This window comes from Tachysurus fulvidraco, chromosome 11 (genome assembly GCF_022655615.1).
Source record: "Tachysurus fulvidraco isolate hzauxx_2018 chromosome 11, HZAU_PFXX_2.0, whole genome shotgun sequence".
Taxonomy (NCBI): domain Eukaryota; kingdom Metazoa; phylum Chordata; class Actinopteri; order Siluriformes; family Bagridae; genus Tachysurus; species Tachysurus fulvidraco.
The window spans coordinates 11,476,162-11,498,755 of record NC_062528.1 but is presented as its reverse complement, the minus strand read 5'-3'; the positions used below and the strand labels follow the sequence as shown (position 1 = coordinate 11,498,755).

Below are 22,594 nucleotides of genomic sequence, written 5' to 3'. Positions count from 1 at the left end.
CAGGCAAATAGCTCAGCTAATCCCAGCTACATTCATAACTGCAATGTGGCAGAGATGTGAACTGCTGGAAATCTCCTCTCAAAGCTCCCAGAAATCAGTAGCACACAGGACACAGTGCATGGTTTTAAAAGCACTTTTACCTCATGGGGAAAGCATGTTCATGTACTTGATATAATCAATGTGATGCACACATATATTCCACAAAATAAGTGGCATCCACCAGAAGCAGTGGCTAACATCTGGCACTCTAACATTCCAGGAAGACAATTTCATCTTTCGCAATTACTGATTTGCAATCTGATTAGGTATCCAGGGTATATGGAGTAATTTAAAAAAAAAAAAAAAAAAAAAAAAAAAAAAAAAGGTCACTCCATTGTAATTGTACCATTGTGAATGTGTTGTCAAATTAAGGACTTTTCAAATAAAATAAGCCTGAGGACATGGTCTTATTAAAGGCATCTTATTAGGCATCCTGTTAAAAAAATAAATAAATAAAATAACAAGCTGCTGATATAAACTTGTTATTTTTGTGTACTTTTTCCACAAAAATGCTTCTAACATAAAACGTGACAGTAAAACTACCTGGTCAAGAGCAGGTTCCTTAGGGTGATGGACCTCTGCTGCCATGATGACAGCCCAATCAGTGTGGTCAGATACACAACCCTGGCACTGCAGCAGCTGGGTCACTGAACACTTGTCCTTGTTCCACATTGCATTGTATGAGCACAAGCCTTTTGTTTATGTAGGTTTGTATGCACACAGTGAGCAAACAAATGTAGAAAAAGGAGAGTAGAGAAAACATGAGATGACACATTTAAGTCCCATTTCTGCAGAAATATCTAAACAGAAAACACTAGAAGAGTCAAAAGATCAGAGGCTCTTAAGTAGTGGGCCGCTCAATAGGGTACAAAACAAACAAACAAACACAACAGTACTTTATTGAGTGTGTTTTTCAGACATTTTTAGTGGCTTCGACACCAAGTACTTTTAGAAAGCATAAAAGAATGACGTAACAGGTTTCTACCAATGTTTAGATACATACAAGAACAAAAACATACAAGATGATACAAGTTGATTTCCTGTGTTCTTCAGTAACAAGTCTAGAGTAAATGTCTGTTAAACCAAATGCAAAACAATACAGCTCACCTTTTTTATTCGCAGGCAGGTAGGGTTGAAGTGAACAACGCAGGGTCTGTAAATCTACGCTGTTCTGGACCATTAGAAGTGAATTTCCAATACTCTGACTGGCTTTTACTGGACTACATAAACACTGTGGTCTCTCACCAAATTGCTTCAAGCTCTCCACTAACTTGGACACTTCTACTTGTTCACAAACAACACTCTGTACTACACCTAAGGAGACAAAAAAAACTTAACTATCAAATGCTGCCTATTGTTATTTAGATTTATACAGATTTAGCCAATTATACAGCTAAAGACTGATAGCTATAGGCTAGTGCTTGTAAACCTCTATTATATACAGATCATGTAACTTAATGGTTAGATTACGGCTGTATTTACAGAACTATTTGCACCCATTTGGTAAAATTGGATACAAAAGGGTATGAATATACATTCATGGTGCATTTTATTAAGTACATTATCCTACTACAGTGTAGGGCCTTCATTTGCTCTCAAAACAGCCTCAGTTCTGACCCAAATTGACACATTAGTATTAACAACATTGCTGTAGATTTTTTAGGTGCACTTTAATCCTGCGAAATTCCCCTTCTACCTCATCGCAAAGTTGTTCTTTTTTTTGGGATTTAGATCCAGTGACAAAAAGGGCCAGTAAAGAACACATTCATACCAATGTTAATCATTCCAGCTTGAGACACCAATTACTTAGTGAAATGGAGCACCATCATGCTGGAAGTAGACATTAGAAGATGGTTAAATGGTGGCAAATAGGCTGGCGCATGTATTAATAGGTCAAAAATGTACCTAGAATCAATTCCCCAAACAATTACACCACCACTACCAGCCTGGACTGCTGACACGAGGCAGGATGGGTCCATGGATTCAATTGTTTTCATTCCAACCAAGCAGAAGCCACACCCGTGTCTACTGAAAGCCAAGAACAACTGATTAAACAGGTGGAAACAGGTGTGGCTGCTGCTTGATTGGAATGAAAACCTGCATCAGACCATCCCTTTGTGGATAAGATTGAATACCGCTGCTTTAAAACATGGCACCTCTGGCAGCATACTGTACCAACTCATTTTTTAAAACGATCAAAAGTTTTGAAACATTGTCTTCAAGTAAATTAAAGTAAATAATACTTAATATATGATTGTGTATCTCTTGTTTGCAGTAATTGCAATATTGTCTCACTGCATGATGAGTTTCCACCCAATTAGTTTAGATGCATTTCTCTGTACATCTGCAGAAAGAATGCTTCTAGAGACTATTGAAATCCTTCTGTAGCAAGCTTGATCCATGATGCTACCCTCACCATGCTTGAGTGATGACAGTAAGTTTTGTATTATGAGTAGATCCTTTCTTTATTCAAACTTGGGTACATTTTACATCACTTTGGAAAAGGATAGACTTGATTCCTCAACTTTTGTTGCTAATCTCTGTATTTCTTTGAAAATTCCAATCTTATCTGATGATTCTTACTGATGAATGAAATTTGTCTTGTGGAATGGTCTCAATATTTCTGGACCATGATATCTTTACACCTTCTTGTGAAGGTTGTTGGTGAGGTCACTCACTGTTGTTTATGGGTTTTTCTTTACAGCTTTCACAACAACAATAATAGTTAAACTAACCTTGAGCAAAGGGAAGGAGCTCCATCTGACATAAACCACAGTTAAGTCCTTTCATACATGGCGAACCACTGGAAAACTGCTGGAAAAAGAAAAGCACTTGTCCCTAGGGTCAAACATGGAAAAATCTCAGCACTCTGCATACCCCATAGATTTACCTTCTGTCTTTTGTATGGCTTGATTATAGAGGTTTTATCCTTTCCCACCATATTACTCAGCCTTCTTTTCTTTACAGATGACCTTTGAACTCTTATCCCTGTAAATTTGACCACATAAAAGGTAATACAAACATACATTTTGTTGACACCATTAATTTATTCAAAGGGGTACAAGACAAACATTTTCTTACCTCCCTGAAAAACACTTGAGACCTCACGTATTTCTCCTGTGTGATGAGAAGAACCGTTCCTCTCATTACATACAGTCAAATGTCTTTTTCTTCTATGTGGCTCTGAATTGCCAATATCAAAGCTCATTGCAGACTGACTATCGGTATGACAGTCACTTGCTGTGGCATTAGAACAGCTCATGTGCTTTATTCCTGTTTTCCTTGTTGTTCTTCTCACGGTCAGTGCTGTATTCTTTGCTTTAGTAGAACCGTACTGCATACAGAAAACTGAGGCCTTGGAGCTAATTTCACATTCAGAATCCTTTATAGTTTCTGATTTCAGCAGCCTTTCTACTTGGGTTTCTGTTGTAACTGCATCACTGCTTTGAGGTCTAATATCCTGGACTTGGTGTAAAGCAGGAGTCTGGGCTGGGCTTTTTGAAGATTGTGATGCCTTGTCACAACTCCCTCGCTTTCTGGGTTTGTAGAATTTCTCTTTCTTTCTCTCCGCTGCACTGTGACCTACCAAACCAAGTAGAACTTGTAACAACCTCATACAGACACACTCTTCTCAGTCCCAGTATTTGGGAACATACTCCCAAAGTACTGAATATCTGAATCGATCTAATTTATGTAGTCAAATATAAAAATAAAGTCCAAATTCAAAAGGGTTCCTATTAAGCTGCGCTTAACAGTCAGTGTCAATTCCAGTTGCTGACGTAACCTAAAGGTTAGGCTGAATCATACTTACACCAGAAAGCCACATTCAGTAGACCATCAACAAATAGTAACATTCTGTAATTAATTTATGCTGAACCTATGGGCTTATTTTTAGTCATGGGTGAGTTTTTTTTTTATACGGATGACATTATCAGGTATTGTTTAGAAAAAGGCAACCATTAAACATGCTTAGGAACATACATACTACATGTTACCTTTTAAATAACTGTTATTACAAATGAATGTAAATTGATGGTGTGCAAATTAAGAAAAAAAAAGATGAAGGTTTTACAAAAATATATATATATTATTATAAATATATTTTTTAATAGATTTTAGGTAGTAGAATATAATACCAATTAAAAGGACACATGTTCAATACAGCACTACTGTTAACAAAGCTATGTCTATAATTCCAGTCTGTTAAGATCAGAATCAGTGTTACTACATGGCAAAATGGTTAAATGAAATAAAATATTTCAGGGATAAATATATTCTTTGGCTGTGGTAGAGTCTAGCCATGTAGTAGGCCTTACACGGGTTCAGACAGCTTATTAGAATATCAATTCTAACATTCCAGCCTTGCAAAAGATTGTATTGATGCTAATGGAGCAGCCGCCATTCCTGCAATGCAATTACTTGGCACTTGGCACAACACAGATGAAGAGGGATGAGCTTTAATTGAAAAGCATTCTCTCCCATTCCTTCTGTAGCCCCCACATTAACGACATCACCACATAAAGCCATCTAATGAGACTATTCTTGTCAGACTAACAGCATTTAACATCTCCTCTGCAAAAACTGAAGAGTTTGCCAGACAAAATTACACTCTAGAGTCAAAGTAAGTGCTCCAGTAATACTAATGAGGCTCAATGATTTATTGCTTAGAATAGAAGGTGGTCAGGCAAAGGTTCTGGGTAAAAATGGCTTAAGAGAAACATTCTTTATTTGTGCTCATATAAAGGACAAAAGTAAAAATCAACAAAAAATGAGCTGAAGCTCATTTCAGACAATGGTCAATTGTGGAAAACATCAAATGTCTGGATTTATTTTTTTGCCATGCACATTCCTTGGATTCAAAATTAAAACATTCACTCTCATTAAAAACAAAGGAAAATGGCCTTCTATCTTCTTCCACACCACACCCATTCAAATCCAATGCCAGAGAGACAACAAAGGGAAAGAAACTCTAGTGCTGAGAACAAGCTCTTAAAGTGATCCACCTCAGGGTAGAAGTGAAGTTACACAGATTTCCATCACCAAAAGCCCAAACCACATATTATCCACAGAACCACAGATCTGAAATCTGTACACTTACTTCAACATAAAGAATCTGCCTAGAAAAAAAGAGAGTGTTAAAGGCATTTACAGCATTACATCCATCAGCATAGAAAGAGAGGTTTCTAAGGTCAGTTATTGTCACTGCTTGTCTTTCTGACTAGCTACACAGCTCCTGCCTTATTCATATTCAATGTATGTAAAATAAAATGTTTACAGGCCTGTAATATTTGTATAAAAATCTAAACCCTTTCAGGCATGAGAGAAAACTGCAAAAGAAACATTGAAGTTCTATCTGTTCCTCTTCAGGCCAACTCTCTAAAATCAGCCCCAAAAAGTCTATATGTTTTGAAGCTTAGGGATGTGTGCTTGACACTCATTTTAACACAGTACAAAAGAGATCACAAGATTGTGTTAAAATCAGCTCCACAAATTAACCCTGTGTGTTTGCAGTCCCACAGTACTGACACTAATGCCAAAAATAATCTAAGCCTCCAGCCATTTTTGAAAGATATTTATTTGGTGCAGCCTTATATTTATTTACCATTTGAAAACGTTACTGTTATTCAGTCATCAATTGCAATGACCTGTGGCTGACTCCCCTGAGAGACATTTAGGTAATGAGTGGGTTTACCTGCTTCTCTACTAGATGATTTCTGCCTGGACCTGGAGAGCCTACGTGACTTATTGCTGCTGTTTTGTTGTTGCTGTGTAGCATTGTTCTCACTGCCTATACTACAGGTCTTGTCTGCCTGCTCTGATAAACTCTCAGACAGCACACAGTCTTTGTTAGGAGAAACATAGTCTCTTTCAGCAAACATAGCAGCTTCTTTAAGATCACTAGGGCCAGCACAGGCCATTTGGCCCTTCTCAGACCTGAACACCTCAGGCTGTAGTCTGTCAGCTATCTTTCCGACGGGGCAAAGAAGCTGTTCAATGTGATGATGAGTTTCCTCTGTAGCTGCCTTAGCAGTCTCCTCATTTTCCTCTACAGCAGTTGCAGCAGACACCTCATCTTCTCCCTCAAACAGCTCTGGGGAATAGAAGATACTCTGGTCATCCTCCTTAGCATCTTCAGATCCTTCATCACTTGCTTCCTGATCAGAAATACAGCAAGTCATAACAGGGGACAGGGCTGGTGTCTGAAGAGGAGAGTCAGGAGGAATCTCATTCAATTTGTTCTCAGGAACAACTGTAGTCTGATCTTTAGCTGCCTGGTCATATGCAGAATCCGTGTCCTTATTAATGACTGCTAAATCTACACACTGGTTCAGGTCCTTTTTGGAGTTCTTAGATTGGAAGATAGGAGTCCTGAATCGAGAACTCACTGGTGTAGTGGTGAACAAGGTAGCCATTGTTTGTGGTTTTGACAGGATTTTAGGCATGTTACACTGAGAAATTAGTGATTCTGATTGATGCTGTGAAGATTTCTGGCCACCTAAGCAAAAATAACATCAAAAGGTAAGCCTTAAATACTTTGCAATGAACTTTCAGTAAGACACCCCTGTAAAAATACAAATAATCAAGTTATTTATTTATAAATCAACTGCAAGACATCTAGTTAAATTTGGCAAAACATCAAGTATTGCAATATTACATCAGACAAAGAAACAGCACTGTTACAAATGTATATACTGTATAGCATATTTACTACAATATAAAAAACAGCATCACAGCTTTGATACTAATCACTGATACATAGTTTTGATACTAATACTAATACTAGACAAGAACCAGCTCAGATCCAGTTTAAAAAACACCATTAAAAAAATTATTGCATGGAAAGGTAAAGGGAAGATCTAGTGGCTGTGTTAAAATCAGAACCTCACAAACACAAGTGTGACACATTTTTGGCTTTGTGAAGTGCATGAATACCACAAAAGGAATTAGGAAGGCACATTTAACCAGACTTACAATTTAGTCTATTGCTATAGTGTCCAAAACCTGGAAAAATGTTATATAAGGTAAGGCATTCTTTCATGTCTGTCTCATTCTAAGACTGGATAATAAGTAAGTAGTCTGGACTCCTGGGGCAAGCAGATTTAGTGTCAGCTTCTTACTTTTTTTTTTCATTGTTACCTTGTGGACGAGTATGTTTAACAAGTGGAAAAAGAAAATAAACTCTATTTCCCACGAACTCAGGAATGTTTCCCTTAGTGAATGCATTTATCTAGCAAACTAGCTGTCCAAACATATTATACATATTATATAAAGTTAATGATGTAAATTAGTTAAAATATCCAACTAGGTTTCCAGACAAACAAAACACGAGACTGGGCAACACACTGGAGCTTTTACTTGCCAGAATGTCCACCCCTAAAGACATTCAGTATGGGACAGATATGTTGTATTTTTGTAGAAATTTTCAATATATTCATGTATTTTGTAGGAAAAGTGTCATAATTCTTGTCTGGAACAAACACCTGGCACATGGCTTGCGTTAAAACTAACCAATGGATTATTATTATTTTTAAGTGAGAGTGAGAACATGTACTCTACCTGCTTCAGAGGGAGGAGTAATCTGACCCTCAGAGCTCAGGGACTGGTGCATTTTTGGAAGCTCTGGAGGCAACTGTAGAGTTGATGACTGAGTCCTGGGGGATTCAAGGTTAGCCTGAACAAGTTCTTCAGTGTGGCTCTCTATTTCTCCTTGCTGACACTGGGAGAAGGACACCAAAGACTGCATGGCACTAGTAAAGCTGTCATGGTGCTTCACCAGCTGACGCACCCACTTGGACAGGCCTGGACGAGCGTGTGGAATGAGAGTGTTAGACTAACCACATCCCTGCTCTCTATTTCCATAAATATTCGCTTGATCATCAACATGTATAAACTTTCATGTGGTAGGTGGATCTTTATTCTGTTTTGACCACTATGTGAAAACCATAGTGTAGATTTTCATGTAATCAACACTTCTGACTTTACCACTGCATGTAAAAGAGCAGAGGCCTTATGTACACATTATTTGGAAACGCTTCATACAGAGATGTATCATAGTAAAAGACCACTATCACCATCTAGTGTCTGCAGACATGAAACTACACAGCAGTGAGACGGCAGACCTTCATTCATTTCAAAACAGCCACTATGAACATGTATGGCATCAGAATTAACATAAAACCTTTTCTTCATTAGTTTACCTGTGATATACTTGTTGGGGTTAGCTCTAAAACGATCATCCACTAAAATAAGTGCACCCCAGTCATTTTTATGTCGAATACACCTATGGAAACAAATGGACGATGATTTTGATTAGTAAAACTTTGATTAATAATAAAAATAAAAAAATATCTAAAACAGTCACTCAAAATGTAAACTAAATGTAAACATATTTCAATTAGCACATTCTCCATTCATGTGATCCATATTATAACCTCAATGTAGCTTAATTACAATAATTATGTTGCAATTATAAAACTTTATGCAAAATAAATATTTATGGTGTCAGGTATCTCAAATACGTACCTTCCCAAAGCCTGATTTAGGGCCCGGAAGGCCTGGATCTCATACCATCGGCCTCCAGGAAGAAGGCCTCTGGATTTACAGTGCTGGTCATTATATTTCATCTTCAGTTCAACCTGTAACACAAATACAAATATATAGATATATACACAAAAAAAAGCATTCTGGTTCCCAGAATTGGATTTCTAACACTGACCCAAACAAAAATCACTAAACCTTAGAGACTAAATACTTTTCTTTTTGCAAACACTTGAATTAGCACTTACATTAAAATAGACCATCTAAATTTGATCTATAAAACAAGGTTAAGCTTGATAGTATTTGTAGACCCTGTCCTACTTGAACTGCTTTATGTCGCTCTAGAAAGGGCATCTGCTAAATGCTTTAAATGTAATTCTACAAAAATGTAATATTAAATGCCAGGTCAACTAAATGCCATGTTCATTTTGAGTAAATATCAAAAATTTCATACAAAAGCTGCTAGAGAAATTTCTGTCATAAATACTCCATGGTCAGTCACATTAATTTATAATAGCTGATTAAAACAAGAAGCACCTGCACTACCTGAGGGTGAACAGGTGAGAGGCATAGCCTAATACTCCCATGAAGATGACCCTCAGAGCCAAAATACCCTCACAGCAGACCCTCACTGCTTTGTTTTAGTTTTGGGTACATTGGATGGAGTGAAGGGGCCACTGAATGACATGTTTTGCCATACAAAAGCCAGGGTGTTGTCTATCAGTTTTTACCCATCACTCTGCTTTTTTAGCTCTAACCTTTTAAAGCTGACAAGTGAAAAGTTCAGCTCCCATTGGGTAGGCCAGGTTGGTGAGGCTTTCTAACTGCTTGTGACAGGTACCGTGTGTTCAGAGGCACCAGCTTCGAGTCAAAAGGCCATCACCAGGACAATTACAGCCTGTTCCAGGCGAACATCAATGTGCTTTGTTAGCAAACCTCAACAAAAGTGACATTTCAGAATGAAAATTTTAAGTTCTTATTATTACTGTGAACACACCCTTACACACCCATTCACAAGATACACTTATTTTGAGGTGAAAGCCTACACTGAATGGACCATTTGACATTGGGATAGAAAACCAAAGTACCTAGAGGAAACGCCTCCAAAAAAGTATTTTTCCATGTTGTCTACTCCTAATGTCCACACCTACAGTAAGTCTTCTAAGGCACTTCCATTTCTGATAAGAGATGTGATGCTGATTATCAGTCGCAGAGTCAAGAGGATGACATGAAGATCTGGTCATCAAAAGTAAAGGCCACTAGCTCAAGGCTGCAAATGTCATCTTATTCCAATCAGGGTCCATTTCAGCATCTGGGCCGTCACCTTCCTGCACTGCATTAACACTCAATTCGATATGGCAGGCTGCATATGTGAAAAAGCCAGTTCTAGCTGTAGGCCAATTCTTCTTAATGTGCAAGAAACCATAAGCTAGAAGCGATTTGTTAAATGTCAGAGGATAGCCTTCTTCAGCTTTACCTTCTCATCCCTAAAAACAGAATTGACTGAGAGGCAGGCTTCATGACTGATTGACTATTTATGCACCAAGCATCTAAAAGTAGATTGATTCATACTGATGTTTCAGAATAATAATCCATGTTTACATACCACAATGTCTTATTTCAGATGCACTATTTTTTTGGAAATAAATGGAAAAATCTAAAGTTAAAAAGAACTTTTAAATCAAACCAAAATATACAAGCAAATAACTGGAGCAGACAAAGAATACTAGTAACCTTCATTTTTACAGGCTAATTTGAGAAGGCTCAATAAAACTGTCTATACCTGCACGCAATCCTAAAAAATACAGAAAGGAAACAGCATTTGTTAATTAGCATTTGAATGTTATCAACATTATATATAAAAACTATGAAGCCTCACAGGAGCTCTGCATAAACTCATCATGACCCCTGGAAACTGCTTCAGCTTTACAAAAAAAAAGCTAAAGCATGAATACATGTACACGAATACATAGTCTTACATACAGCAATGTTGAAAATTTTGTCCCTCAAATGTGCAATTTCACAGAAATATTTCATGGTATTTTTTCTGATAACACACAATACCATCTCTACAAAGATAAAACAGAGTTCAAACACACATTGTAGGTGTAGGTGAAATATGGAAGATTATGTGGAAAAAGAATGATCATAAAGAGAGGATGTGTAGGCATATCACCTGTAGACCCCTATAAAGCCTGTGTGTGTGTGTGTGTGTGTGTGTGTGTGTGTGTGTGTGTGTGTGTGTGTGTGTGTGTGTGTGTGTGTGTGTGTGTGAGTGTGTGTGAGAGAGAGAGAAGCTGTTGGCAGAGGAGCCACTGCACTCTGACAGTCATTAGTGTCAATGTTCTCTGTTGCTTCTGCCCTAATGGGTCATCTCCTATACCCCAGGAAGCCCTAAGGTCTCAGTATCCGCTCTCTATCACTCTGCTCCAAAACTGTCACCACATCGTTCTCTCTAATCTGCAGTTATAGCCAAAGGACAGAAAGCACGGAGACACCGAATCATAAACATGTGGTCCAGCATAGCCTCATTTACTTGTTATACTTAACATCCAAATGAATGAGAAAGTACAGCTCTTGCTAAATTTTGTGATTCAGAGGGCAAACACCTTTGTGATATGCAATTTAGAGGTGTGAATCAACTCTAAACATTAGTTCTAAACAAAGGTTCCATTCAATTCAATTTTATTGCACTAATGGTTTAATATCATGCAGAAATATTTAATAATTTGTAAATTTTATGTCGCAATATAGTATCTCAGCTGCTTAACAAATGTATGGCTTGAGTGAGTAATGGCTACATGCGCCGTCTTCTCAAAACTTGAGTCAGTACCATCGATCAGGTCTGATTTTTAACCACAAACAAGACAGCACTTTATATTATTGGTTTCTCTTTACTTTCTCCTTGGCACCCTGATATGATTAAAGTGTTCTAATAAGTAACTTGCTCAAGACTGAACCAAATGTGATAGTAAGTCAGTAATTCCAAATGCACATGAGCTGCTACAGTTCTGCAAGGATTTAGGAAATATACATTATTCCTTTCATCAAGGAATCATGTGAGCCATAAAACAGTGTGATCTCAAAAATCTCAAGGCCAAAAAATTATGATTTAATCGATAATCATACAAGCAAAATTGAAATTAACTTCGTAACTTGGTGGACAACAATTTTAGAAATGCCACGATTGTGCAGCTTGTAGAAAAGTGTTCAAGATATTGAGAAACAAGGATTCTGCTGTAACAGAAGTGTGCAGAATGTATGAAATGTATTCTAACTGCTCATTATGTGCAGCGTTATCAAGATGCTAAACAACTTGCATGTTTTTTTTTTTTTATATAAAAATGTCATACCCTGCTGTTTAGTAAACACAATCTAAGATACTTCTTTTGTCAACTTCTAAACCATATGGCAATACAATGCATTTAGAGAGTGACTGATGGCAAATTATCTGGAGGGCAAGAAACAAACACTGTAGTTCTGTCAAGCACACCATGTGGCATTTAAGAAATCAAACGCCTTCTGATTGAGAAGCTGGAGTGCACCCTATTCCCCTTTGGCCAATCAGCTTAATACTAGATGCTTAATGATACATCCTGAAAGCCTCAAACAAGGGCTGCAATTAAAACCCATCTGATATTCCCTCTATAGCCTTATCCAAATGGCAAAGCAAATCAGCTTCCAAGAAAGCAGAAATAGGAGAGAAAATTTTAAAATAAAAATCAAAGCTTTTCACCAGAGGTAAAGCAGCCATCGTGCCAACAGTTTCTGCTCAGGTGGAGGACTTGGAAGCAACAAATCATCCACATTTGTCCCTCACGGTGACAGACACGATAAGAAAAACTTCAATACACTCTGACAGCAAGGTAGACAGAGGGGGAGGCATAAAGGTCAAGTTGATATGCTAAGGACAGCTCAAAAATGGTACAATCAGCATGGGATGTACATAATGCTATGTTAGGGTTGTTCTGAAGATTTTATAACACATCAGTGCTGTACAGGACAATTACAATTAGGCCAGTCCGGGAGCATGTTGTTGTTATTGTTTTTTCCCCCCTGGCTGATCCCTATTCAGGGTCGGCACAGCGGATCATTTGGTCCACATATTTGATTTGGCACAGGATTCCCTTCCTGACTCAACCGTCCTATTTTATCTGGGCTTGGTTAATCCCTCAGTGGCTGAGTTAGCTCGCTGTCAGGGAGTCAAACCCAGACCACGGCAATGAGACTTTCAGAGCCAGAATAAGTAGAGATCATCAGAGCTGGACGTTTTAGTTTATTATTATTCATTGAAGGCCTGACTATAATACCTTTCAGTACAAAAATGACTATGAACAATTTCATAGGATTCAATTTCACACATTTATCAAGAAAAAAAGAGCATGCATTCCAAAATATTGCTGTAAATAAAGTGGAGAAAACGCAATGCTCAACAGTACAGGGTTGTTACCTGCAGGTCTTTGATGTTGGGGAAGGGAATGCCAATAGTGACCACAGCTCTGGCATTGTCATCAGAAAAGTCCAGCCCCTCACTCACTTTCCCTCTGCAAACTGCAATCAGAAGTGCTCCATCTGTAAAAAAGGATGGAAACAAATGAATATCACAGACATAAAATTAATTCTTGCACAAAAGGAATTTTACAGAAAATCACAAAAGGTCATTTTGACCCCAGAATAAGAGATGAACAGTGTTTACTCCCACCTCTGGCACCACTTTGTCTAATGGCATTGTAGTACGTTTGTAGCAGCTCATCAAAATCACTCTTGGCTCCTCCACGTGGCTCTGCAATCACTGCTTTCTTCTCCTCCAGCTTCTCCCACAAACCTGTGTTCATCCAGCGATCCCTCAGCTTATCCAGCATCTATTCAGTCACACAGATTTACCAACATCTTCTTTACTATATACAGGTTTCAGTGTTTGAGTATTCATCAGGTATAAGGAATACAACATTTATCCATAATGTTACGGCACGCATCTTAACTGTATTTATGGAACTTTCAGACTCAAGTTAAGTATAGGTAGTCGATATTCAATGGCAGAATTGCACACCATATTCTGACTACATACAAGAGCCTCACACAGGAGGTGCCATGTGCTTTGAGGGCAATAACAGTGTGAGTGAGGAGAAGTATTAAGAACATCACCACTTTTTGATGGTGTGAAGTCCGAAATAAAAACACATGCACAAAAAATATTGAACACTGCCAAAGAAGTATGACAATAATTATTAATTATTAATACTGATGTACATTTAACATCCTTTAAGAGCGTATTATAATCTGAGACACTGTTTATCCTGTGGCCACAATTTATCTACTGATAAAATTATAAGAAATACAAGCGAGTTGAAAGCAAGGCAGATGAGTGCTTGGTCAGGTTCTCCTTCAAACTGTCCTTCAAACTGGAGCTTTTTTTTTTTTTTTTTAAACATGAGAACACAATTAAATATCTTATATCCTGTACACAATACAAATATAACAGGGCATGGTGGATTTATTTATTTTGGAAGCTGCTGCATATTAATGGATAGAAGTCAATTGTTATATTTAAGATTTCAATCACTGAGATTATTACATTGTTACTATTGGGTTATTACAAGAAGACGATCCATGTGGCAGTGCAAAACGTCAGCAAATCTCTTTGAGCAACACTCAGGAGTAAAGTTCTTTTCCTCACCAAGCCTGCAGTGTGTCTAGACTATCCACAATTTCCTTTCGGGTAAACATAATTTTCCAATCAAACAGATTCGTCAATGGTGTGGAAATGTGTTAGTAAGGTCAAGTAGTTCTTTTGTAGTAAAAGTATAAAACTTAAAACAGAATTGTGTGAATACATTGTTAACACCATGCTTTGCATAATGTACCATATGAGAAACGATGATCTGTTTAAAAAAAACAAAAAAACGCAGACCCACAGTCACAAAAAAAAGGTTGTTCTGTTAACTTGTGTCCATGTATATTTAAAAAAAAACAAAAAAACATATTACATATGACTCATTCTTCTGATGGATCAGGTCAATGCACTAAGCACACTGAATTTACTTCTGGACAATGTTATTAATTTCTTCCAGGCCAAAGTGTAAACTGATAACCCCAATGTAACCTGATATGGACCTTAAAAGACAGGGACATGTGCATGCACAAAGACTCTCGTGTAAGCTCATTGTTTATATTCCCAGAGCTGTAATTTGTTAGGCCTTATAAAAACGAGTGAAATACAATACAGTGCCAGTCCAGGAGCCTTTTGGCTTGCACAGTAATGGTTCTAATGCTTTTATCTCTCAGACACTGTAAGTAAACATCGCCCTGAGTCTGCCTCCATGCTGCCATTTAATTATGTACACATTTTTCCATAGCCCTCATGTTCATACTGTGGAGACCAGTTCAAAAGCAGCCCGTGAAAGTGGAATCCATGCGTGCTATAGGATGGAATATCAAGTCTACAACAGAGGTCCATGTGTGCTTCATTAGTAGCTATAGAATGCTATAGAAAAGAAAGCTAAGAAAGCTTTTTTCTCCCACCTTCAGCTCTATGGTTTATTCTTGTGCTCTTGTAATTAGTGTTAAAAGCAATATGTACAGTGCAATACACTTCAATTTAATTGTAGAAAATAAGAAAATGGACAAAAATAAAAAGCCTATTTTCCCAAAACAAAGTGGCCTACTACAGGTGGAAGGAGTGGAACACAGAGCTAAGGGCAGGGTGCAGATAGCAGTGGTTGTACCGTGATAAGTGCACAGCCTTCGTGACTAATTCAGAGGTATTATCAGACAAGAGCAGTTTTCCCCCCCAAGGCCCAGAGCACAAAACAACAAAATAAAAATGTCAAACTACACACTTGGCTGATGGTCAGATACGCAAACATGGCAGGGATGACCCCTGTGCCAGCCATAGTTAAGAATCAGCAAAGATCTATCTAAAAGACAGAGAGTAACACAACATCACAAAACAAGCTCTGAAGAGGGATTCAAATCTCTCAAAATTATAAAAACAAATAAAAACGTTTACCAAAAATGCTATGACACTACAAACCTATAGGAAATCAATCAAATGTTTTAAATGTTCAAATGCACACCTGAGAAGGCGAGAGGTGAGAGATCTGCACTTGGGTTTGCTTACTAAATGCACTTGAGTTTCAGCATATAAAATTCATAATGAAATGATGAAAATGTTAAAACAAGGTCAATATGATATGTACAAAGTACATCATTAAATTTCTTCCCATTTTCCTAGCTATTTCAGTGGGCAATATCAAGAAATGATGTTGGCTTACTATGGTTCTGAACATCTGGAATATCAGCAATGTCAAAGAAAAGTCATGTTTAGTGCTTAGTTGTGACAGGAAAATGCTGTTTGTTCACTGTATCAAAGCATCCAAAACCTGACAACGTGAAACAACATGAAGACGGAGGTATTCATACTGAAGCAGATATAATAGATTTCAATAATCAAGGCACCAGTTGTTACAACACAATAATAATTCATTTCTTTCTTAATCTATATCTTCTGATCTTTTTTGTTCTAAAACTTACAATAGACTGTATTCAAATGCTGTTATACAATCTGTAGACATACAGAGCTATTCTGACTGATTGCCTACTACTGAATCCTAAAATAAAACATTTCTATCCTGATGGGAGTGATCTTTTACAGCAGAGGTGTCCAATCTTATCCACAAAGGGCCGGTGTGGGTGCAGGTTTTCATTCCAACCAAGCATGGCTTTGATTGCATGTAGATAATTTTAGAACATGTTAGAGGTCAGCATCATTAAAGCCATCAAAACATAAGTAAAAAAAAAGTAGGATGATGACTCTTGCAAAAATGAACAACAGTGAATGAATAATTTATTCATTCAATAGAAAAACCATACACATTACACAATATAGTACACTGGACAGAATGATCCTGCTTTCCAAGGGCATGGGATAATGTAGTGGCACTTGTATGAACTGAATTGTGGTGTACTGACTCCGCCACCACCACCACTGTAAGCACATCTGTTTATCTCTTTCACTTTATCATCATTGCCACACTGATGTTTGGAAGGAGGCTGCCCTTTTTCGCCAAACTATTAAATAATGGAAGCAGCTTGGTCGATGGGCATCATTAATGAAACATGCAGACCCTGGTGATGGCAGGCATAGACGTGTAGCAGATGTGAATAATTCAGTCGTCAAATATGACAGCGACAATTACGCTACGACTGAAGTCGAGTGGCGCCAGTGCCACCTACGGACGAGCAGCTCTGCTCCTCTGAGCTGATGCAGAGTATGCCATTAGCACAACAGTCCCTGAGCTAAGAGCAGCAGATAAAGTGCAAGATCTGCTGGAGGATGGATCCGGATTTATCAAGTCAAGAGCATGGCTCCCTAATGCAGAGCTTCGAGAAAGGAAGTTATACACTTCAGTTAGCATGATGGCTGCAGGCAAAATATTTACTCTGAAATACATGTGAAACCGAGTGACTCATGATAGCTTCAGAAGTGGACCATGTTGCTCAAAGCTTCCTCCTCTTGCTGCTGAGAAAGCATTAGGAGATTCTTGTGAGCATGATGTGGTAAACAGTCATGAGTGGAGAGATTCAGTGTTGTTAGCTGTTAACTGAGCTCTGTGTCAGAGTTTACAGCTCATTTACAGCTCAAGTGGGCAGCAGCTCCAGAAGCAAAGCCTGGCTTATTTCACTGTGATGAGACCAACTGTCTTGTCAGTCTTTCAGTTAAATACACATTAGAAATAGAGACAGAAATAATACTCAAATGTGTCTATTTAAAAAAAAAAAACACTCACAATTGAAACTCAATAACATTTTCATAATATTTAAGTGCTCAAAAGCAAAAACGTTTACATGAACTGAATTTAAGATGTCACACTGTTTCGGAATGCATAATAATTCAAATAAATTAATTAATGCAAAATTTATCAACTATCTTCAACTTCAACTATCATGCTGTGAAAGTGTTAATATTATTTAAATGTTATATTTTTCAACAGCAACAACCACATTGTGTGTTATATAAAGCAAACAGAATGCCATACTGATTTAAGCTTGACAATGCATTAGCTGAGATGATATAAAAATAAATAAATAAATAAACTAGAAAAATATTAAGAACAAGAAAAGTATCCAGAAAAAGAAAACATTCATTTAATTGGATCTAAGCAAAAAATGACTAAAATGTATACAATTTGTAAAAGATTAAAGTTATAAAATTAAGATATTGTCTTATGATTGTTTTTTATTTTAGAAAACTTATGATTTACTCTTCTGTCTGTGGCCATCTAAAATGAACAATGCACTGATTTAATCCTGAGCATCAGTATGTGTTGATTTTACAAAATGTTCTGATCCAATCTACTGGTGCATTCTTCCATACCACATAAAGTTCCAATAAAAGTGGATGTCAGTATTGGATCAGCATTGCATTAAAATAGCAGCATTGCAGCTCTGACATAGATATTGTTTTTGAATTCGAAAAACTAGGACTGGTGTGTACCTAAAAATTATTGCCTAAAAATTAAATCCCCTTAATAACTAAATTCCATTAAAATTCTATGGGATTTTCTATTTCACAATAAGAAATGGATATACAAAAAAAACACAGAACCCGATTTGGATGTGCATGATCTAACATTCTAAGTGTCCTGGGCACTATGTAAGTATGTGCTTATGCCTAAATTTGCCTGAGAGACACTGGGCAGCATGTGAAGGGACCTGAAGGTCTCACAGGCTCTTAGCTCATTCACCCTGCAGTGCACTTTGACTTTGATAGGACAAAAGCTAAACGGATACAGGCTCCCGACACTCACTCCCCACCGGCACCAGGCGCCAGTATAGACGCATCTTCACACAGACAGCATGGCGACATCACCCCTAATGGCCCTTATCTTAATCTGCTTTAAAAGCATCTTGCGTTTCTCTGAGATCTTTTCACCTCTGCAAACCAACATTTAATAAGTGCCTCCCCCCTCAGTTGTTTCCAGCTTATTTCTCCTGTGGTCGAGCCAGACGATGAGGTGTACTGTGGTTTAATGGTATCAAAACTACTACAAACCACAGCTCTAGGAGGAGCAAGGTGAAGCATATGTGTGTGTATCTGAATTGGTAAAGCAGTACACAGTAGAACATATATATGCAAACCCCCCCACCCACACACACACACACACAAAGAGAGAGAGAGAGTGAGAATGAGAGAGAGAGAGAGAGAGAGAGAGAGAGAGAGAGAGAGAGAGAGAGAGAGATATCAGTTAAGAAGGCGTCTGGAAAAAAAAGACAGTCTGGGTTATTTCTCAAATGGGACTTTGAGGCTCCACAACATCCAACATCTCAAAGGCTCAAAAGAATCCCCAGGCTCTCAATTTCTGATTAAATATTAATCTACATGGACAAGTCATGTATAATCGTTAAAAAACATTCATAAATCTACACGATATCCAAACTTAAAATACAAAAACATGCACTCTAGCTTAACAAATAATGCAGGTCTGCAAATGGATACATTGCAGAAGGTCACTCATTTGTTTAGAGGGGTCATTGTAACAAGCAGTTTGAAAGAAAATCAATTATTCATGGCAAAGGAATACCAAACAAAGGAGAACAAAGTATTTATCAATGGAAGCCTATAAGTGAGCTCGTTAGTTGAAAGTTGATACAGGCAGAAAAAATGCTAGTCTGTGCACTGTGGTTTGTATAGCGTCCATTATATGCTAGAATTGGCAATTAGAAGCTAAGTGGCAAAACAAAGCCTCACTGACATTTTCTACTGAATTTAAAACGAGTGCCTCGGTTGTCACTTCATGCGAAGTGTCAAGAAGCCAGCGCAAACAGTATATAAATTCGGTGCATATATTGTGGTCTCTAACACCTCCCAGTGGTGAGAGCACAAATAGCTACACATACAACACTTCATATAATCGAATAAAAAAATTTCAAGATCTATTTCATGAGAAAAAAAATGAAGAGAGCATACAGTCTTTCACTTTACCTTGTAGGACGGCAGGAAGCAGAGAACTCCTCGGCTCACTGTCTGGCACACTTTCAGCAGCAGTGCACCCACCTCATCCTGGAAGTTGAAGGTTTCTGCATGCTGGAAAGTGGCACACAGTCTACGGCCCTGAGGACCTGCCCCAATGGTGCCAACCCAAACCTGCAGCAGTTCATGCCATAGTTACAAATACACAGCTAATATAGTTTGTTAATGTGAAAAAAAACAGAGAGGTCTAAATATCTAGTATCTAATATCCAAAGGTTTAAATATCTATTTGTCAATCATCCTTAAAGTAACAGACTAATATTACCTATAGATTATGCTTTATATGTTATACAGACTGCTTTATTTTCCATAAAACTTACACACAAGCAGTTATTATGAAATTGTACTATATTATATGAAGTATAATATAGTACAATTTCATAATAATATAGTACAATTTTATACTATATTATATGAAGTATAAGAGTTTCCACTTATTTATACTAAATTATTTTCTTTTATTATAATCACAGGCTGGCTGTGAAATGTAAATGTGACCATTTGCTTCAAGTAAAGTTTGTCTTCAGTCATCTCTTAGCAGATTCTCCGTCTGTTAAAGTATTTATTTGAGTGGTCCACATTTACCTTCACTCAAGTCATATTTAATAACAGCATTTTCTCTTGTGTACAATTTTCACAGGCTACATTACTCACTAGGTTGTACTAACCTGAGACTTACTGATGACATGGCTGGCCTCCAGCTGGATGGAGAACTTGAGGCCTAGCTCAGAAGAGAAGGACCCCATGGGTGAGAGGGTACCAGAAGTGAGCACTATACTGTGGACCGCTGTGCTCAGATCAGAGAATGCCTGCCAGAACACACACATTATGGTGTTATCTCAAACTGAATATACACTGGCCAATAATGATATAGACACTGATTCTAATTCCTGCACTGATTAAAAAAATGTTTAAATAAACTTTAGTGCTGCTGATGCTCGGGGTCAGGCACTCACAACTGCAGGGTTTAGGCACCAGAAGCTGAGTGTGTGCACAAGGGATTTAGTGCGGGCTGTCTGGCGGCGACGACGAGGCCGGGCAAAAAAACCCTGGACATCTGGCACATCCTCCTGGGCAGTCCAAACATAACTCTGCTGCAGAGCCACACGGTAATCATCCGCAAATCTACGCACATGCACATATAAACAAAGAACTCGGTATGCAGCATCTTCAAGTGAAAGCTACTGCATCATCATTACAGACTGCAACAAAGCTTTTAGAATAAGACTGCCCCATTTGTCTGAAATCAGTGAAGGATCATTGATAATGTACAGTATATTTAACTTTCCCCAGTGATAGTGACAAGTAAAGATTAAAATCTTTTGAAATAAACGTCATGAGAGTTCAATATTACTGCAATTAAACAAACTTGACAAATGTAATATTATAAGGATGGTAAATACTGTAGGGTTGCAAAATTCTCAAAGAATTTTCAAGGCTGGAAACTTGCCATGGGAATTAACGGGAATATATGGGAATAAACTGGGAATTTTTTTTAAAAAAAAGCAGAGTTGCCTATAACAAGGAACTTAAATGTAGTTTAAAAAAAATCTTGCAGCATAATTGTGTTTGAAACAATAAGATTTAAGGCAATTTAAGTTGACTTGTACCCTGCATTCCTCGGTCACTTGCACACAGCACACTGCTTACTGGAGGGCCATTGAGGCCAAATCCTCTACATGTACTTGCATTCTTCCATAAAATGCACAGTAACACTTTATTTTAGGGTCATTTAAGTAGTTGCTTATTAGCATGAATATTAATAGAATATTGCCTATTTATTCGTACTTAATAAGCACATATTAATGCCTTATTCTGCATTACCTTATTCTACATTCCTAATTGTACCCAATACCTAAACTTAATAACTACCTTACTAACTCTTAATAAGCAGTAAATTAGGAGAGTTACCACATGCACAGATAATTTGATGACCCTCTCCCACACACTCACTTGAGAAAAAAATGCTTCATTTTACATTTTGATTGGGACTTTTTTTGAAGGGAAAGGGTGGGGGATGCTTTCATGTCACAGCAATCATAGGAAAATATGTGTATTACTATTATTAAGTTTATTATGTTTATTACAAGCATAATAATGTTTATTATGCTTTTGTGTAACTCAATGAAATAATCAATTAAAGTTCTAGTTACAATTAAATCAGTCAAGACGTCATTTTTAAAATTTGTATTTCCGTGCATGCATGTCTGCTTGTGACCAAACAAAATGTTTATGTTTGTATATGATATAGTTTATATAAATTTCCCTATATTTCCAAATAATTCCCATAAATTACCGTACATTTCCATAAATTCCTGTAAAGTGTCCAATATGGAATATTTCCAAAATTCCCCAGATTAAGTTCCCGTAGAAAGACATGTATGAGAGGAGCAGGACAGTGGTGAGGTGTGCTGTAGGTCAGACAGAGGAGTTCAAAGTGGAGTTGGGACTGCATCAGGGATCGGCTCTGAGCCCCTTCCTGTTTGCTAAAGTAGTACATGCTATCTGTAGTGAGAGCAGGGAGCAGGTGGAGGAAAACCTGGAGAGGTGGAGGTTTGCGCTGGAGAGAAGAGGAATGAAATTCAGTCGTAGTAAGACTGAGTACATGTGTGTGAATGAAAAGGAGGGAAGGGGAACAGTAAGGTTACAGGGTGAAGAGGTAATGGAGCCCAGAGTAATGGAGAGAGTGGGAAAGAGGTAAAGAAGCGAGTGCAGGCAGGTTGGAATGGGTGGAGAAAGGTGTCAGGAGTTCTGTGTGATAGGAAAATATCAGCGAGAATCAAGGGGAAGGTGTACAGAACAGTGGTGAGACCGGCCATGCTGTATGGTTTAGAGACAGTGTCGCTGAAGAAGAGACAGGAGTCAGAGCTAGAGGCAGCCGAGCTGAAGATGTTGAGGTTCTCTTTGGGAGTGACAAGATTGGACAGGATTAGGAACGAGTACATCAGAGTGACAGCTCATGTTGGACGTTTGGGAGACAAAGTT

General features: G+C 37.8%; 1 protein-coding gene across 5 annotated transcripts in view; it reads right to left on the bottom strand.

Moving 5' to 3' along the window:
- Positions 1 to 22,594, bottom strand: part of brip1 (BRCA1 interacting helicase 1) — a 68,123-nt gene that overhangs the window by 14,659 nt on the left and 30,870 nt on the right. For 4 of the 5 annotated variants that reach the window (XM_027148188.2, XM_047820240.1, XM_047820241.1 and 1 more), the window contains 14 exons: positions 20,566 to 20,734; positions 20,278 to 20,418; positions 19,562 to 19,723; positions 13,280 to 13,439; positions 13,028 to 13,149; positions 8,563 to 8,675; positions 8,238 to 8,320; positions 7,597 to 7,839; positions 5,732 to 6,535; positions 3,121 to 3,621; positions 2,930 to 3,027; positions 2,775 to 2,853; positions 1,147 to 1,353; positions 583 to 731 (listed from right to left, as the gene is read on the bottom strand). In XM_027148188.2, coding sequence (XP_027003989.2) covers positions 583 to 731; positions 1,147 to 1,353; positions 2,775 to 2,853; positions 2,930 to 3,027; positions 3,121 to 3,621; positions 5,732 to 6,535; positions 7,597 to 7,839; positions 8,238 to 8,320; positions 8,563 to 8,675; positions 13,028 to 13,149; positions 13,280 to 13,439; positions 19,562 to 19,723; positions 20,278 to 20,418; positions 20,566 to 20,734 — 3,031 coding nt within the window. Of the gene's footprint in view, positions 1 to 582; positions 732 to 1,146; positions 1,354 to 2,774; positions 2,854 to 2,929; positions 3,028 to 3,120; positions 3,622 to 4,747; positions 6,536 to 7,596; positions 7,840 to 8,237; positions 8,321 to 8,562; positions 8,676 to 13,027; positions 13,150 to 13,279; positions 13,440 to 19,561; positions 19,724 to 20,277; positions 20,419 to 20,565; positions 20,735 to 22,594 lie in introns of those variants that run through there. The other variant, XM_027148191.2, reaches the window with a different exon arrangement.